Genomic DNA, 19,379 nt, shown 5'->3' on the forward strand with positions numbered 1-19,379 from the left:
GGGGCGTGGCGAGGCGGCCGGCACCCGGGTCGCGTGCTGGTCGCGAGCCTGCGGGCGGCTATGTAACGGCCTCTCCCCTGGGTCTCCCTCCCCGCTGCGGGCCCCCCACCCTCAGACCGGCTCCAGGCAGCGCCCGGGGCGGCGGCGGCAGCGGCGGGGCGCGGGTCGAGGGAGCCGGGCCTCGACGCCCCCCCTCAGCCCCCTACCCCAGGAGCTGCACCTCGTCCAGGAGGGGCTGGGGAGCCCCATGGAGGTGAGAGGCGGGGAGACCCGCCCGCCCCGGCTCCCCGCAGGCCTGAGGGAGGGACCTGAGGTGACGGGTGGGGACGGTTGGGGTCCGCGGGGGCGGGCGCGTCCCCCGACGCGGGTTTTGAGGAGGAGGCCGGGCGGGGGGCGGGCGCGGCGGCGGGGCCCGGCGGCGACCCTCGCGTCTCCCGCCCCTGTTCCGTGCAGCCCAAGGTGGCGTTCCGGGGAGGTGCGAGTCGCTGCTGGAACCTGAGCGCCGACAGCAGCAGCCGGTTAACCGACGTCTTCAACAGCGTGCTGCTCACGGGCTCCGCCTCCTTCTACGACTGCTACAAACCGCAGGTCCGTGCGCCAGCGCTCCGGCCCCGCTCCCCTCGGGCGGCCCCTGGGGGGCCCCGGGAGCCCCGGGCCGCGCCCGTACTCGGAACGCTGGGGAAGTCGTTGCTTCCTGATTCTTGCGACCAGCCTGTCCTCAACACAGCCCATGCCAGAAATGGCAGACGGTTCCTTTTTTTAAAAGACGTGTTGGGCCGGCGCCGTGGCTCAATAGGCTAATCCTCCACCTTGCGGCGCCGGCACACCGGGTTCTAGTCCCGGTTGGGGCACCGGATTCTGTCCCGGTTGCCCCTCTTCCAGGCCAGCTCTCTGCTATGGCCAGGGAGTGCAGTGGAGGATGGCCCAGGTGCTTGGGCCCTGCACCCCATGGGAGACCAGGAAAAGCACCTGGATCCTGGCTCCTGCCATCGGATCAGCGCGGTGCGCCGGCTGCAGCGGCGGCCATTGGAGGGTGAACCAACGGCAAAGGAAGACCTTTCTCTCTCTGTCTCTCTCTCTCACTGTCCACTCTGCCTGTCAAAAAAAAAAAAAAAAAAAAAAAAAAAAAAAAAAAAAAAAGACGTGTTTATTTGAAAGGCAGAATGAGAGAGAGAATCGTTCATCCGTTGGTTCACTTCCCAAATGTCCGCTAGGTGGCGCGCTGGACCAGGCGCTTCATCCGGGTCTCCTATGTGGGTGCTTGGCCATCTTCTGCTGCTCTCCCAGGCTTCTTAGCGGGGAGCTGGGTGGGAAATGGAGCAGCCGCGTGTCAGATGGGACGCCGGTGTCGCAGGCAGCGTCTTAGCCCGCTGCGCCACCACGCCGGCCCCGGAAACTTCCCGTTAGCAAGACCCAGAAGTTGACTTTCCCGTAGACATTTTTTGTATGTCCGCACGAACATACTTTTGGTGATTTAAGAATGAACTGTTTTCTTTCAAGATTTATTTATTTGAAAGTCAGAGTTACACAGAGAGAGAAGGAGAGGCAGAGAGAGAAAGGTCTTCCATCTGTTGGTTCACTCCCCAGATGGCTGCAACAGCTGGAGCTGCACCGATCCGAAGCCAGGAGTTTCTTCCTGGTCTCCCACACGGGTGCAGGGGCCCAAGGACTTGGGCCATCTTCTACTGCTTTCCCAGGCCACAGCAGAGAGCTGGATCGGAAGAGGAGCAGCTGGGACTCGAACTGGCGCCCATATGGGATGCCGGCGCTTCAGGCCAGGGCGTTAACCCGCTGCACCACAGCGTCGGCCCGAACTGTTTTCTTTATTCCTTTATTCTCTGGCATTAACAATGTCTTTAATTACTTACTACCATTTAGCTCACCTAAGACTTTTTTTTTTTTTTTTTTTTTTTTTTTTTTTTAAGATTTATTTATGGCCGGCGGCTCACTAGGCTAATCCTCCGCCTTGCGGCGCTGGCACACCGGGTTCTAGTCCCGGTTGGGGAGCCAGATTCTGTCCCGGTTGCCCCTCTTCCAGGCCAGCTCTCTGCTGTGGCCCGGGAGTGCAGTGGAGGATGGCCCAAGTGCTTGGGCCCTGCACCCCATGGGAGACCAGGAGAAGCACCTGACTCCTGGCTTCGGATCAGCGCGGTGCGCCGGCGGCGGCGGCCACTGGAGGGTGAACCAACGGCAAAGGAAGACCTTTCTCTCTCTCTCTCTCTCTCTCACTGTCCACTCTGCCTGTCAAAAAAAAAAAAAAAAAAAAAGACTTATTTATTTGAAAGAGTTACACAGAGAGAAGGAAAGACAGAGAAAGATCTTCATCCACTGCAACGGCAGGAGCTGCGCTGGTGGGAAGTCAGGAGCCAAGAGCCTCCTCCTGGTCTCCCACGCAGTTGTAGGGGCCCAAGGACTTGGGCATCTTCCACTGCTTTCTCAGCCCACAGCAGAGAGCTGGATCGGAAGTGGGGCAGCAGGGACGCAAACTGGCACCCATATGGCATGCCAACACTGCAGGCTGCTGTACCAGCTACAGCACCGCGCCGACTCCAGACATTTAGTTTTGTTAATCAAATTAGGGTTAGGGTAATGTCATTTTAATTTGAAATTATTTAACCAGGACATCAATATTGCTATTGTTATACTTTGAATTATAACAATATATAGAAATAAATTACTTAATTCACACTCCAACTTTGTATTCTATTATACCCATTGTATAGATTGGGAAACTGAGGATCAGGGGCTTGATTTGTACCTTAAATGACAAAGCCCACTAAAACCCATATGTTGTCATATCCAAGGCCAGAGTTCTACTGCTCTCTATAATGTTTACATCTCACTAAAATTTACCCAAATTTAATTTCAGCTAATTGTTTGCAGTATATCAAACAGATAAATTATATATTTTGTAGTTAGCTTAATTAATATGTACACAGGGCTGGTGCTGTTGGCGTATCAAGTTAGACTGCCACCTGTAGGGCTTGCACCTCATATGGGTGCCGGTTTGAGTCCCAGCTGTTCCTCTTCAGATCCAGCTCTCTGCTATGGCCTGGAAAAGCAGTGGAGGATGGCCTAAGTGCTTGGGCCCCTTCACCCACATGGGAAACCTGGAAGAAGCTCCTGGTTCCTGGCTTCGGATTGGCTTTGCTCCAGTTGTCCCAGCCATTTGGGGAGTAAGCCAGTGGATAGAAGACCTCTCTCTCTCTCTGCCTTTGCCTCTCACTCTCTAACTCTGCCTTTCAAATAAATAAATAAATCTTTAAAAAAATTAATTAATAAACCAACTCCAAATATTTGCATACTTCTAGGCTTCCATAAATGTTTAACTGAAAAGAATTCAGATATTTCAAATACATTTAAATCCATATTGCTTTATAATATGGATTTAATATATTTATTAAATATATCTATATATGTTATATATAAATATATTGTGTATTATATATTTATATATTATACTTAATACAAACATTAAATCAATACCTCATTTTTTTAAAGATTTATTTATTTATTTAGGCTGGCGCCACGGCTCACTAGGCTAATCCTCCGCCTAGCGGCGCCAGCACACCTGGTTCTAGTCCCGGTTGGGGAGCTGGATTCTGTCCCGGTTGGGGAGCTGGAGGATGGCCCAGGTGCTTGGGCCCTGCACCCCATGGGAGACCAGGAAAAGCACCTGGCTCCTGGCTCCTGCCATCAGATCAGTGCGGTGCACCGGCCGCAGCGCGCCGGCGGCGGCGGCCATTGGAGGGTGAACCAACGGCAAAGGAAGACCTTTCTCTCTGTCTCTCTCTCTCACTGTCCACTCTGCCTGTTAAAAAAAAAATTTTTTTATTTATTTATTTGAAAGGCAGAGAGGAAGAGACAGACAGATCTTCCATCTGCTGGTTCATTCCCCAAATGATTGCATCTTCTGGAGCTGGGTGGGTCTAAAGCCAGGAGCCAGGAGCTTCTTCCAGGGGCCCAAGCACTAGGGCCTTCTCCAACTGCTTCGCAGGCACATTAGCAGGGAGCCGGATCAGAAGTGGAGCAGCTGGCAATCAAACCAGCATCCATATGGGATGCCGGTGCCACAGGCATCAGCTTTACCTGCTATGCCACAGCTCTGGCTCCTTAAATCAATCCTTTAAAAAGATGTGATTTTTCTAATATTCAAAACTAACTTTATTTTTAGTTTTAAATTTTTCTTTCTTTATTATTAGAGAGGCAGAGAGACAGTTCCCATCCACCGGTTCACTCCCCAGATGTCTGTACTTGCAACCAACTGGGACAGAAAATAGAAGCCAGAAACTACATTCAGGTCTCCCATGTGGGTTTCAGGAACCCAATTACTTGAGCCAGCACCACTGCCTCCCAGGATGTGCATTAACCAGAGGGAGAGTTTAAATTCAGTCTGACATAAGACACGGGCGTCTTAACTGGCGTCCTAACCACTAGGATACTTGCCCACCCCTATTTGTGAATTTATGTTTAAAAGCATTTGAAGGAATACTTCCAAAATATATCTAGTTTCAAACACAGCTTATCATATTTGTTAATACATAATTTAGAAACTCTTTTGTTGAAGCAACCATTTCAAAAAAATAAACAATTGTTTGTATTTCTTTGGACACTTTACACTCCAAAAGGAGTTAAGATAGACCTTTGTTGAAAACTTCAGAAGTAAAGGAATAAAATTATGAAAAGCTTTGAAGATAAACACCATTATAGGACCTGGCGCTGTGGTATAGTGGGTATAGCCACTGCCTGATTCCCATATGGGCACTGGCTTAAGTCCCAGCTGCTCCACTTCCGATCCAGCTCTCTGCTGTGACCTGGGAAAGCAGTAGAAGATGGCCCAAGTCCTCGGGCCTGTGCAGCTGTGTGGGAGACCGGGAGGAGGCTCCTGGCTCCTGGCTTTGGATCAGCGCAGCTCCAGCTGTAGTAGCCCATGAAGATCTCTCTCTCTTTCTCTCTCTGCCTCTCCTCTCTCTGTGTAACTGACTTTCAAATAAATAAATAAATCTTTTAAAAAGAAAAAAAAAGCCATTGTGGCCAGTGCCACAGCTCAATAGGCTAATCCTCCACCTGCGGCGCCAGCAACCCGGGTTCTAGTCCCGGTCAGGGCGCCGGTTCTGTCTCAGTTGCTCCTCTTCCAGTCCAGCTCTCTGCTGTGGCCCGGGAGTGCAGTGAAGGATGACCCAAGTGCTTGGGCCCTACACCCACATGGGAGACCAGAATCACCTGGCTCCTGGCTTTGGATCAGAACGGTGCGCCAGCTGCAGCGTGCCAGCTGCAGCGGTCACTAGGGGATGAACCAATGGAAAAAGGAAGACCTTTCTCTCTGTCTCTCTCTCTCACTGTCCACTCTGCCTGTCAAAAAAAAAAAAAAAAAAAAAAAGAAGAAGAAGAAGAAGAAGAAGAAGAAGAAGAAGCAGCAGCAGCAGCAGCAGCAGCCATTGTAAAAGGTGTTCCCAAAAGAAATTTAGTGGCATTCTCAGCAAAATCCCTTCCATGCTTCAGTGTCCCCAACTTGAGAACAGTTATCATAATATAAGCTATAAACAGAAAAATTATAATGTGTAGGTTTTAAATAGTAACCAGAATTGAAACAAATGGATGTAAAAATATTTTGAGATCTTAGAGATGGGGAATTGGAAGGTATTTCTTTATTTTCATATTTTATTGATGCAGTATAAACTCAGTGTTGTACATTTAATATGTTGTTTTTCAATGATCATGTTGTCTGTGAAAAACAAAACTTTAGAAATATTTTTAATAACTGTCTTTTCTCATATGTTTTATTTTTAATAATTTATTTATTTTAGAGAGAGAGGGAGAGAGACATCTTCCATCTGCTGGTTCACTCCCCAAATGGCCATACCAGCCAGGTGTGGACCAGGTTGATGCCAGGAGCTAGGAACTCCATCCAGGTCTACCACATGGGCAGCAGGGGGCCCAAGTGCTCGGACTGTCTTCTGCTGTCTTCCCAGGCACATAGGCAGGAAGCTGGATCAGAAGCAGAGCAGCCAGGAATCCAGTCTGCACTTGGATATGAGATGCCAGTGTTGCAAGTGGTGTCTTAACCCATTGTGCCACAAGAATGGCCCCTCTGATACAAATTTTGATTAATAGAATAGAAGGAATTAGAAAGTATTTTTAGTCAGAATTATATCTTTCCTGTTTTTGTAAGTATAAAAAGTACTTCTACCATTGTGTTTATGTCTGGATATTTAGTTATTTTAATATCTCAGGTTTTAATAATTCCTTATTTTTTTGGAGGGTGAAGAATTGTGAATATATCTGTAGACTTCCTTAAAAAAAGCATTTTTTAGATTAAACAATATCTAAATTAATTTAGTCTTTTCTTGTTTGCTAACTTTTTTTTTTAGTTTTCATTGCATCTCAATCTCTTTTGGAGTCAGGGTTTTAAATAATTCATTAAAATCTTAAAATCCAATATTTTTTGTCTTGTGTACTCAAAGTTCATTGTAGAAATATTCACCCAAAAAAGAAAAGGAGTTTGTACTTTTCTTCTAATTATAGTCATATCTTTAAAGTTTCTGAAGAAATCATAACCTTGTATATATAATTTCATTTTTATAAAATCTCTTAATAGAAACTAGGATGAAAATAAAGATAAAAAAGGCCTGCAACTAGGAGTAAGATGACCTGTTTTAATTTTGTCTCATGGCTGAGCAATGTGTAGCCTCAGTTCCATTGTGTTTTGTTTTTTGTCAAAGATTTATTTTATTTGAAAGTAAGAGAAAGAATCTTCCATCTGGTTCACTCCCCAGATAGCCACAATGGTTGGGTTGGGCCAGGCAGAAGCCAAGAAACCAGGAGCTTCTTCCAGGGCTCCCACGTGGGTGGCAAGGGTTCAAACACTTGGGCTTTTCCAAGGTCATTAGCAGGGAACTGGTTGGGAAGTAGAGCAACCAGGACACAAACCTGCCCTCATATGGAATGCTGGTGTTACAGGAAGGGGTTTTACTTATTGTGCCTCAATGTTGGACCCAGTCCCCTTATTTTCAAAAGGATAATACCCTTGGGGCTGGCGCTGTGGTGTAGTGGGTAAAGCCACCACCTGCAGTGCTAGCATCCCATATGGCACCGGTTTGAGTCCCAGCTGCTCCACTTCCGATCCAGTTCTCCGCTATGGCCTGGGAAAGCAGTGGAAGATGGCCCAACTCCTTGGGCCCCTGCACCTGCATGGAAGACCCTGAAGAAGCTCCTGACTCCTGGCTTTGGATTGGCACAGCTCCGGCCGTTGTGGCCAACTGGGGAGTGAACCAGCAGATGGAAGACCTCTCTCTCTCTTTCTCTCTCTGCCTCTGCCTCTCCTTCTCTCTGTGTAACTCAGATTTTCAAATAAATAAATAAATAAATATTTTTTTTAAAAAAAGAGAGAAATAATACCCATGTCACAGGTTGACTGAATACAATTATGTATGTGGGATTTCTTTGAAAATTGTTAAGTTCTATACAATTTTTTTTCACAAATTGGGAGCATTCAGTCTCAGTTTTGTATAACATTTATTTAGGATATCACTAGTAATATCCACAGAATACTCATCTGTTAAAAAAAATTAAAACAGTAATTTTAGGTGTTTTCCATCGGGAGACAGCAACAAGGGGCTTGAACTCCCCAGTGCCTATTTTTGTAAAGATTGCAACACAACCACAGTCATTTGCTTTATATGTTGCTTGTGCTTGCTATGGTGGGTTTTGATGTCTCTGATATGCAAACATTTCTTAAAAATTTCAGAGTGAAGACAATGTAGACCTAAGGCAGACCTACACTCCACTTTCTTCAACAGAATATTCAAATTCTGTAGATTCTTCACTTTTCTATGCACCGTGGTCTACTTATGGAGATGATATTAAGCAATCTTCTAATTCTCAGATCAATGTAAAGAACAGGTAAATTAATTAGATTTCTCAGGCTAAATGAAGTGTTTTTAAATTTCATTACATAGCAACAGAGGTATATTAGCTGTCTTTTTCCTGGGTCAGCATTTTAATGTTGTAGCATTTTAACTTTATGTTTGTCAAACTTTCAGGAAAGCCTAAACTGGGCAATTTAGTTGTAAATAATTTTTAGTTTATTATTTTATAAATTCATTGGAGATAACCTTTAGTGAACCCTGAGTTCCTCCTTCTGAAGATAAAACATTACAATTGTTAAATCTACTTCCTTATACAATTCTAATTTTCAGTAACTTTTTCCCTTTATATATAAACAACAGTTTTATCAAACATAAGAGATTTTAAATTATTTTTGTATTCAATTCCACAAATAAAGGCCTGTTCTGTGTCAGGTGCTCTGCTACTGGGAATACTAGAATTAACATGGCAAATAGTATACCTGCCTTGATGATCTTTCAGTTATGATGATGATGGTGTGGATAACATGACTTGCAGTGACACTCCAGGCACTGCAAGAACAGTGAGGGTTACAAAAGAGGTATAGGACACAATGGGAGCCTATTGCAAAGAGAAGCCAAAGGAGTGCCTTCTATGTTTAATTATATATATTAAGCAGCTGTTGATAGGGGCTGATGCATCTTTAGTATAACTAGAAAATAAAGTTATTTGTTTAATCCAGTTAATTTTAAAAAGTTAAAAATTCAAAACCTTTAGAAAATTCTCTAAAGTAATCATTTTAGTAGACTATGTAATACAAAACTATTTTATAAGTTGATATGTATTACTGAAAAATTAAAACTTTGTGGAGAGAAGTGTCAAGAAAAGTGAAAGTTCACCTTCATTCCACCTCCCCACCTTCTGGTAACAACTATTAACAATTTGATATATATTACATTGAGTATTTTTCTAGATAAATACTAATATATTGTTGTACAGAAAAAGAAAAACTTTTATATTGAATCTTTATGAGATGATATAATAGAAAAAAATTAGTCTTATTGGCAGACAGTTTGTTCAGCCAGTAAATAGTTTGTATGTCATATACCTCTGCAAAATACAAGTTTTTCACAAATTGCCATTCATCCATTCAATAGATAATAACTGAATGATTATTAATACTTAATCCTATGATTTTATGAAGATCAATTACATATGTAAGTGTTATGCAAATATAAGTTATTTCTAAAGTATCCCAACGTTTTGAAATGCTAGAAATAAAATATCAAAGAACAAGCAGTTACAATTTAGAATAACAACATTACTTCTAGGAAGAAATTACCCAAAAAACACATTAAATAAAAGGTACCAATTTTCCATATGCTTGTTTTTATGTTATACATTAATTAGATAATTTGGTCACTAGGTGGAATTTCAGGTATATGGAACTTCAACTAGTCACTGCTTTGGCAAGGATTTGGCGATAGGCTTCAAATGTGTTATATTTAAGGAACAACTAAAAAATTACTTTGGTATCTAGGATTACCATGTCACATTTCACTTTTTCATCCAATACTTATAATAAAAATTCACAAAAATAGAACTGTTCATATAGTTTCCAAATCACAAATGTAGAAACTAAGCAAGAGTTGATGGAATGATATATAATAGGACCAGACACAATTTCTGGACCAGCTATGGTACCAAGAATGTCTGTGACATCATAGGTCAGAGATTTATATGTTGGTCACCGAAAATGAAGATTATGTGTTGTGGAGAGGTAAGCACACATTGTAAACTAGACACAGGATTTGAAATGAAGGAGAAATATTTATGCAGTATACACACCTTGCCTAAGTGGAAAATGTCCTGCCCTCTCTTTATTTGAAATGATGGTGTAGATAGTCCAAATATTATGTAGAAAAATAATGGTAAAGTAAGTCTGGATCAATATGTTGTGTTTTAGTATCCACAAAGCTTACATGTGACATTTATTTTTAGGATGCAAACTGAAAGAAATGACTATGGCAGTGAAACAGACTTATATGGACTTGTGTCCAACATTTTGGAAGAACAAGATAAATCACAGCCATATTTTGCTGAAGGGTTAGTAGGTTATATCAGTTTTATAGTGCATAATCTTTTAAAGCCACACATTGCAGGTTATCTTGTTTTATTAACTTTAATAGTGTATCTTCTCACAGACGTTCTTAGTTCAAATTATGTCTAAGAGCCTTGTTTTTCTGAAGTACTTGCCATAGAACTGAAAATTCAGTCTAAGGTTTTATTTGCTTAAGAACTTTTATTTGAAAAATTATTCTTGCATAATTCCAAGCTATTTCCCTTAAGTTCATGAGCTAAACTTTGGCTTAAAGAATACAAATCCCAAGGGCCTTTTGTACATGGGTCCTAAGGAATAAAAGTGATGTGTACTAATGCTGTGCAGAAGTACGTATAGAAGTTTTTAAATATATTTTAACTGATTTACTTGGGTGTGGAATCCATATTTCATGAATAGGTAAATATACAGCATATATGTAATCAAATAAATATTTTAATTTCAAAAACAGTTTAAGCAAAAGATATTTTTTCATTAAAAATTTATGGTCAACAAAGCTTTTATATGACATAATAACCTAATCAAAGGAAAAGCTTATTTTCTGCTTACTATGAAAAATTCATCTAAGGTCATGAAGTCATTAGCCTTAGGCTTTAATTAATGCCTCTTTGAAAAGTGCAGTGAAGACTTTTTTTTTTTTTAATTTTATTTATTTGATAAAGTCACAGAGAGAGGGAGAGAGAGAAAGGTCTTCTGTCCTCTGGTTCACACCCCAAATGGCCACAAGGGCTGGAGCTGAGCTGACCTGGAGCCAGGAGCCAGGAGCTTCTTCTGGGTCTCTCACACAGGTGCAGGGGCCCAAGCAGTTGCAACTTAGAATTAACAACGTCTTCCACTGAGCCATCTTCCACTACTTTCCCAGGCCATAAGCCCAGAGCTGGACTGGAAGAGAAGCAGCCCGGACTTGAACCGGTGCCCACATGGGATGCTGGTGCTGCAGGCAGTGGCTCAGCCTACTACACCACAGTGCCAGCCTCCGAGTAAAGACATTTTAAAAAAAGATTTTTTTTTTATTTATATGAAAGAGTTACACACCAGAGAGGAGAGACATAGAGAAAGAGCAGTCTTCCATCCACTGGTTCACTCCCCAGTTGGCCACAATGGCCGGAACTGTGCCAATCCAAAGCCAGGAGTCAGGAGCTTCTTCAGGGTCTTCCATGCAGGTGCAGGGGCCCAAGGAGTTGGGCCATCTTCCACTGCTTTCCCAGGCCATAGCGGAGAGCTGGATAGGAAGTGGAGCAACCAGGACTTGAACCAGCAGCCATATGGGATGCTGGCACTGCAGGCAGCAGCTTTACCTGCTACGCCACAGCCCTGGCCCCAAGACATTTTAAGATTAAAACAAACATGGTCATGCATTATTTAACAGCAGGGACACATTCTGAAAAATGTGGGTTTTTTTTGTCATCATTTAAATATCAGAGTGTACATACTTACAAACATAGGTGGTACATGCCAATCACTTGACATGGCCCTTAACACAATCAAGAGATATGGTCACAAGATGTATGAGGTTGCTGCCATTGTAACATGGTACTTTTTTTTTTTTTTTTTTTTTTGACAGGCAGAGTGGATAGTGAGAGAGAGAGACAGAGAGAAAGGTCTTCCTTTTGCCGTTGGTTCACCCTCCAATGGCCACCAGGCCACCACGGCTGGCGCGCTGCGGCTGGCGCACCACGCTGATCTGAAGGCAGGAGCCAGGTGCTTCTCCTGGTCTCCCTTGCGGGTGCAGGGCCCAAGCACTTGGGCCATCCTCCACTGCCTTCCCAGGCCACAGCAGAGAGCTGGCCTGGAAGAGGGGCAACCGGGACAGAATCCGGTGCCCCAACCGGGACTAGAACCCGGTGTGCCAGCGTCGCTAGGTGGAGGATTAGCCTATTGAGCCACGGCACCGGCCACATGGTACATTTTTTATAGTAAACTTTTTAATAAGTAGAAGCAGCACATTTTAATGATAGGAAAAACATAACCAGTAACAGTCATTTGTTATCAAGTATTACATATTGTACATAATTGTTGTATACTATATTTTTATGACTTCCAGCCCAACTAGTTTGTTTACAGGTAGCACCACAAACGTTTGAATAATGCATTTGTTGTGACAATGATATGACATCACCAGGCATTAGGAATTTTTCAGCCCCATTATAATCTTAGGGGAACACTGTTGCATGCATATATTTGGTCTGTCATTGACTGAAATGTTATGTCACACATTGCTGTATTTATATAGCATATAGCACATTTGTATGATACAGAATTATTTGGAGGTAATGGTAGTTTATAAAGCAGGGTTAGAAAAGACTTGAGAATGGTGAGGTGTGGGACAAGATAAATGTTTTTGAAAACATTTCCTATCTTCTCCATTGAGGAATCTTTAAAACCTAAGTTGTAATTAAGTATATTTACTTGTTCTAGGACCTGCTCCTCCAACTTAAAGTCAGTTTGGCCAATGAACACAAGCAGATTTGCAGATCACCATGACCTCTTAACAGAAACCAAAAGGCCAATAGATACAGCCATCTCTCAGCAAGCTTTTTATAGTGGTGAATCTGTGTCAGCAGTGGAGAAGCAGTATCTGCATAATAGCAATCTCACACCACAACAAAAAATAGATGAACTTTATCATGGATTTACTGGTTTAGACCTTGAAGAACAATGGATGTACCCATCACGAAGTGATCATTCTAACTGTTACAATATCCAGACAAATGATACAGCTAAGACAACATTCCAGGAATATCCATTTATCAAAAACTGTTTTACACCACAGACTGGTCTGTCTGATATCATGAAAGAATCAGTTGTTGATACTTACCCTTATGGAAGAGAAAAAATATGTGCTAAAGGTCTTGAAGCACCATTACAGCAAAAAAGAGCAGAGATGTTTCTTTCCCAATTTAACAGATATAATGAAAATGCAGATTATTGTAGATACCCAGAATATGCTCATCCTAATAAGGCTAAACTTAATAAGTGTTCAAATTTTAGTGTCCAAGATAGTAAAAAATTAGCCAATAGCAATACACCTGAAACACCAAATGTAGAAGCAGACACGTACACAAAGTTATTTCAGGTTAAACCAGCAAATCAGAAAAAAATGGAGGAGACAATACCTGACCAACAGAATTTCACATTTCCAAAAACTACACCACACCTGACAGAAAAACAGTTTGCAAAAGAAGCAGCATTTGCTGCCGATTTTGGCTTAAAACCAGAATATGTACTAAAACCTCACACAGCTTGTCCAACTAATAATGATTTTGCAAATGTCACAGAAAAGCAACAGTTTGCTAAACCTGATCCCCCAAATTCTGAGTATTTTAAATCAGTGAATTTATTATCAAACTCAGCAGCATCTTCAGGAGGTATCAACTTAAACAGACCAACATGGATGAATGTTCAAACAAAAAACAACACTCCTATTCCTTATCGAAATCAAGGTAACTTGATGAAATTAAATAGTCATTTAAATGCAGCTTCAAAGGGTTCTAACCATTCTTCAGATTTCCCCCAACTATCATCCACAAATTTAACCCCAAATAGCAATTTATTTCAGAAATATTGCCAAGAAAATCCCTCAGCATTTTCCAGTTTTGATCTCAGTTACAATGGTGCAGAAAGAATCCAATCTGTCAATCATATGGAAGGACTGACAAAAACTGGAGAAGAAAATCTCTTTGAATCGGTTACTGATAAAAAAATAAAGCAGCCAAATGGATTTTGTGATAGCTACTCAGCTCAGCAGTATGGGATCATTGAAAATGTAAACAAACATAATTTTCAAGCCAAGCCCCAGAGTGGACATTATGATCCTGAGGAAGGTCCAAAGCATTTAGATGGCTTATCTCAAAACACGTATCAAGATCTGCTGGAGTCACAGGGTCATTTTAATAGCCACAGACAAGGAAGTGGAGATAGCAATATGAATAGCCGTGTGGGTCGCACACAGGCATCATGCTTTTCTAATAATTATATGATGGGAGACTTAAGGCATAATCAGGGTTTTCAACAACTTGGTTCAAATGGGTTTCCCCTAAGAGCTACTCACCCATTTGGCCATTCAGTTGTTCCACTGTTGGATTCCTATGATTTGTTTTCTTATGATGACTTAAGCCATTTATACCCTTATTTTAATGATATGATGTATGGTGATAATTCCTTTTCTGGTTTCGTACCAACTTTTGGATTTCAAAGACCAATTAAAACCCGTAGTGGACCAGCCAGTGAACTTCATGTTCGTCTAGAAGAATGCTATGAACAATGGAGAGCATTAGAAAAGGAGAGGAAAAAGGTAACACAAAGCTGTCCAGGAGTAACAGTATGTTCTCTTTGCCTGTTTTCACTTTATTTGCCTTATTGTAGTTATTGTACTTGCTTTATTTCTAAGTTGAATTCTATAATGTACAGTTATTTGTTAGTTTCATGACTATAAAGAATTAACTGGGTTACTGAAGCATTAAAAAATCTTGAAATAATGTTTATATGCTAATATTTTAGTTTATTTTGTCAATGAAGTATTTTTTCCCTTATTGGGTTAAAAGTTTATTTCTTTGAAATTATTTTTAGTATTAATGTGTTGAAATAGTTGGATATTTTTATATGCCTTAAGGGTGACAGAAAAATACTGTGCTGCCATGGTTTATATTTATTATCTTTTTATACCAAAACAGAAGAGTAATTTTCTATTTCTTGGCCTATGAAAATACTATTCATAGGTTGAGTTATATTTAGAAAGTTCAGCATCTAAAAATTGTATAATTCTTTACAGACTGAATTAGCTCTTGCCAAGAATTATCCAGGAAAAAAAGTATCCAGCACTAACAATACTCCAATTCCAAGGCTGACCTCTAACCCATCTAGAGTTGATCGCTTAATTGTGGATGAACTTCGAGAACAAGCCAGAGTAAGCTGTAGAAATATCTAACAGTGGATTTTTACATGCTTGATTAAATTTTAAAACATTTCAGCAAGTTAAGAGCTCTGAAGGATTTTATTTTTATTTATTTATATTATTTATTTTCATTTTATTTGAAAGAGAGTTAGAGATCTTTCATCTGCTGGTTTTATCCCCAAATGCCCACAACAGCCAGGGTTAGGCTGTGCTGTCTTTAAAATATAGACTGGAGGGGCTGGCACTGTGGAGCAGTGGGTTAAAGCCCAGGCCTGCAGCGCCAGCATCCCATATGGCTGCTTGTTGGAGTCCTGGCTGCTCCACTTCGATCCAGCTCCCTGATAATGCGCCTGGGAAAGCATAGGAGGATGGCCCAAGTCCTTGGGCCCCTGCACCCATGTGGGAGACCAGAAGAACTCCTGGCTCCTGTCTTTGAATCAGCTCAGCTCCAGCTGTTGTGGCCACTTGGGGAATAAACCATAGGATAGGAGACCTCTCTCTCTCTCTCTGTCTCTACCTCTCTCTCTCTTTCAAATAAATAAAATAAATCTTTAAAATATTAAATTTTAAATAAATTTTAAAATAAATCTCCATATATAATGGAGAGGCCATTGTTGTGTTGCTGCACCATCACCTGCAAAGTCAGCATCCCAAATGTGTGCCAGTTTGAGTCCTGGCAGTTCCACTTCCAATCCAACTCCATGCTAAAATGCCTGGGAGAGCAGCTTAGAAGGTAGCCCAAATGCTTGGGCTCCTGCCAACCATGTGGAAGATCCAGATGACTCAAGTTCCAAGGTCCTGGCTTTGGCCTGGCACAGCCCTGGCCACTGCAGCCATTTGGGGTAAACTAGCAGATGGAAGATCTTTGTCTCTCCCTCTCTCTCCATAACTCTACATTTCAAACAAATAAATAAGGTCAGCGCTGCGGCTCAATAGACTAATCCTCTGCCTGCAGCATAGGCACCCTGGGTTCTAATCCCGGTCAGGGCGCCGGATTCTGTCCTGGTTGCTCCTCTTCCAGTCCAGCTCTCTGCTGTGGCCCAGGAGTGCAATGGAGGATGGCCCAAGTGCCTGGGCCCTGCACCCCATGGGAGACCAGGAGAAGCACCTGGCTCCTGGCTTTGGATCAGCACAGTGTGCCGGCCGCAGGTGAAGGTGAGCCATGGCGCCGGCCCCAAGAGTGTACACTTGTATAATGGAATTATCCATAGTATGTTCAGATATTGATATGAGGGTATATCAGGAAGTTATTTTAATAAAGACTTCACTATTATTATTTTTAAAAAACTCTTCCACTTAAAATTCCTTTATCTCAGTAATATATTTCTAGGCAATTGAATCAAAGGATCACAAACTATGAATATTATAAAATATACTTTTCCAGCTTTGTTTATGCCTCCCATTAATTTAGAAGGTTATAGCTGTTACAACATTATATTTAAAGATTTTATTTATTTATCTGAGAGGTACAGTTACAGACAGAAAGAGGGAGAGACAGAGAGAAAGGTCTTTTCCTCCACTGGTTCACTCCCCACATGGCTGCAACGGCTGGAGCAGGGCAAAGCCAGGAGCCAGGAGCCTTTTTTAGGTTTTCCATGTGCGTGCAGGGAGCCAAGCACTTGGGCCATCTTCTGCTGCTTTCCCAGGCCATAGCAGCAAGCTGGATTGGAAATAGAGCAGCCAGGGCTCTAACCAGCACCCATATGGGATGCCGGAGCCACAGGCAGAAGCTTAGCCTATTTTGCCACAGTGCCAGCCTCATAATATTATATTTAGCAACATTATTTCAGTCCACAGAAGGGAAAATATTTAATATTTTCTAGTTTGTTAGGTAGAATTCAGAAAGAAAAATAAACACTTTATAAATGTTTGTTAAAACTCAACTGTTCAGATCTCTTTACTCCTAACACTTTTTTTTACCCAAAATGGTTGTCAGGGTGGGTGTTAGGCCTACCAGTTAAGATGCTCACTTACCTTTTACAGTGGCTGGGTTTGATGTCTGCCTGTAGCTTCTGACTCCAGCTTCCTGCTAATGTGAAAAGGTGACGGCTCAAGTAATTGGGTTCCTGCCGTCTGCATGGGAGGCTTGACTTGATTTCCTGGCTCCTAGCTTCTCTTTTGGCCCAGTCCTGGCCCTAGAGAGCTTTTGGGAAGTGAGCTCTGTCTCACACTCTCTCTCTCAAACTTTAAAAAACGTTTTCTTTATATATCTGAATAAACTACCATATGTTTTATATGTGTAAAGTGGCAATTCCCTAGAGTATTTTTTTTCTCTTCAAAGATCTGGCTGATGTACAGTTGGAAGGAAAATATTTAACATTTAGAATGATTATTCCAAAGGAATTTGCTAAGAGAGTGAGGTTAGACATTCATTCTGGAGCCTTTAGTTTCTTGAGAGGTTATTTTTTCTACATTGTTAAATCACTGAACAACACCAAATTCCAATGTGACCTGTTAAATCATTTAGCTCCTGAGGCAATTATTTACTTGATACCCAAATCTTAATTAAGTTTTTTTCTATAAACCTTCCAAGTTTAGTATTTGAAATAATTTAAGCATATGAAACATACTCTCCATACTGATCTGGTCTAGTGCCTCTTTTTAAGCTTCATTAATGACAGCTTTGAGAACCTTCTGAATTTTCCTTAGTTTTGATGATTACAGGGTTTATTTTTTATTAGTTCAATATAAATTTAAATCACCATTTTCTGTATTATGGATTTCTTAATACTTTGACTAGTTATTATCAGAATATTTCTGATCTCTAAAAGGGAATACTTTTTTTTTTTTTTAACAGAGTTAGACAGTGGGAGAGAGAGAGAGAAAGGTTCACCCCCCAAATGGCCGCTACAGCCAGAACTACGCCGATCCAAAGCCAGGAGCCAGGTGCTTCCTCCTGGTCTCCCATGCAGGAGAGGGGCCCAAGAACCTGGGCCATCCTCCACTGCCCTCCCGGGCCACAGCAGAGAGCTGAACTGGAAGAGGAGCAACCGGGACTAGAACCCGGTGCCCATATGGGATGCCGGAGCCACTGGCGGAGGATTAGCCAACTGAGCTATGGTGCCAGCCTTAAAAGGAGAATACTTATACTGGAGGTCCAGAAAGATTAAGGACTTGCTGGGCTCAGGATTAATCAACTTAGTGTTTCTCCCTTTTAGCTCAAAATTTTTCCCTTTAGATTTCAATACCTTCCTTTTTTATTTTTATTTCTTTAAGGTTTTATTTATTTATTTGAGAGGTAGTGTTACAGACAGAGAAAGGGAGAGAGAGAGAGAAGAGAAAGGTCTTTATCCGCTGGTTCATTCCCCAAACAGCCATTACGACCGGAGCTGAGCTGACCTGAAGCCGGGAGCGGGGAGCTTCTTCTGGGACTCCCATGCAGGTGCAGAGGCCCAAGTGGTTGGGCCATCTTCTACTGCACCATAGCAGAGAGCGGGATTGAAAGAGGAGCAGCTGGGACTCAAACTGGTGCCTATATGGGATGCCAGCACTGCAGGTGGAGGATCAACTACTGCGCCATAGCGCCGTCGCCTCAATACCTTCTAACAATGCTCCATTTGCAAACTGTTCCATTATTTGCCAAAGACAGTATCAGATTTTACATTTGTACTGTGACAGGGAAATATCTGAATTTATCATTGTTGTTTATTCTCAACTGCAAAAATTTTTAGAAGTAACATACAAGTAGGTATAAAGGACTGACTCCCTTTTTATCTCCCAGCATGGTGCTAGTAGACAATAAGTTTTCATTTATTTTTGAATGATTATTATTGCTTTCATCTCTGCTCTGCTTCACTGATGATGTGTGGTTGAGTTAATGGCAGAACAGTGTGGCTATGTGTCTTATCAAAATTTAAAATGTTTCCCTCAGGTTGTGACTTTGCTAGGCAAAATGGAACGTCTCCGAAGCTCTCCTCTTCATGCTAATATCTCTACTGCTCTTGATAGACACTTGGAATCCATTCACATTGTACAGTCACGTCGAAAGGATGAAATTGTCAATGCATCAAATCGGCAAAGGCAAGGAGTTCCTAGATGCCAAGATGACAGAGGTACAAATATTAATGCATGTTCTTTTGATAGGGTAGTAACATGATTTGAATACTAATGAAATCAGGTGCTGGCTGGCGCTGCGGCTCACTAGGCTAATCCTCCGCCTGCGGCACCGGCACACCGGGTTCTAGTCCCGGTCGGGGCGCCAGATTCTGTCCCGGTTGCCCCTCTTCCAGGCCAGCTCTCTGCTGTGGCCAGGGAGTGCAGTGGAGGATGGCCCAAGTGCTTGGGCACTGCACCCGCATGGGAGACCAGGAGAAGCACCTGGCTCCTGCCATCGGATCAGCGTGGTGCGCCAGCCACAGCACACCAGCTGCGGCGGCCATTGGAGGGTGAACCAACGGCAAAGGAAGACCTTTCTCTCTGTCTCTCTCTCTCACTGTCCACTCTGCCTGTCAAAAAAAAAAAAAAAAAAAAAGAATAAAACCTTAAAAAAAAAAAAAGAAATCAGGTTCTGAAGCTAAAAGG

The 19,379-nt window shown here is 42.3% G+C and overlaps 2 protein-coding genes and 1 long non-coding RNA gene across 4 annotated transcripts in view; 1 reads left to right on the top strand and 2 right to left on the bottom strand.

The window, feature by feature from the left end:
* The window catches only part of MEIOC (meiosis specific with coiled-coil domain), a 27,071-nt gene continuing 7,692 nt past the window's right edge, over positions 1 to 19,379 (top strand). Inside the window, exons 1-7 of the mRNA XM_008271633.5 lie at positions 1 to 253; positions 454 to 588; positions 7,748 to 7,902; positions 9,847 to 9,951; positions 12,383 to 14,258; positions 14,736 to 14,870; positions 18,730 to 18,910. Coding sequence (XP_008269855.2) covers positions 248 to 253; positions 454 to 588; positions 7,748 to 7,902; positions 9,847 to 9,951; positions 12,383 to 14,258; positions 14,736 to 14,870; positions 18,730 to 18,910 — 2,593 coding nt within the window. The 5' untranslated portion in view covers positions 1 to 247. The remainder of the gene's footprint in view (positions 254 to 453; positions 589 to 7,747; positions 7,903 to 9,846; positions 9,952 to 12,382; positions 14,259 to 14,735; positions 14,871 to 18,729; positions 18,911 to 19,379) is intronic.
* CCDC43 (coiled-coil domain containing 43) overlaps positions 1,489 to 19,379 on the bottom strand; it is a 42,014-nt gene continuing 24,123 nt past the window's right edge. Inside the window, exons 3-4 of one of the 2 annotated variants that reach the window (XR_016223573.1) lie at positions 11,000 to 11,186; positions 1,489 to 10,846 (exon numbers count right to left, since the gene is read on the bottom strand). Coding sequence is in view for 1 of the 2 variants with exons in the window: in XM_089316919.1 (XP_089173045.1) it covers positions 11,110 to 11,186 (77 nt within the window). In the remaining variant the exon portion in view is untranslated. Of the gene's footprint in view, positions 10,847 to 10,953; positions 11,187 to 19,379 lie in introns of those variants that run through there. The other variant, XM_089316919.1, reaches the window with a different exon arrangement.
* On the bottom strand, positions 12,577 to 18,733 carry LOC149121116 (uncharacterized). Its single transcript, XR_016223574.1, has 2 exons — positions 16,833 to 18,733; positions 12,577 to 14,218 (listed from the first exon to the last, which is right to left on the bottom strand). It is a non-coding gene; the product is annotated as an uncharacterized LOC149121116 (long non-coding RNA).

The sequence above is a fragment of the Oryctolagus cuniculus genome, chromosome 17 (genome assembly GCF_051225735.1).
Source record: "Oryctolagus cuniculus isolate XC-2025 breed Fujian yellow rabbit chromosome 17, ASM5122573v1, whole genome shotgun sequence".
NCBI classification, from domain to species: Eukaryota; Metazoa; Chordata; class Mammalia; order Lagomorpha; family Leporidae; genus Oryctolagus; species Oryctolagus cuniculus.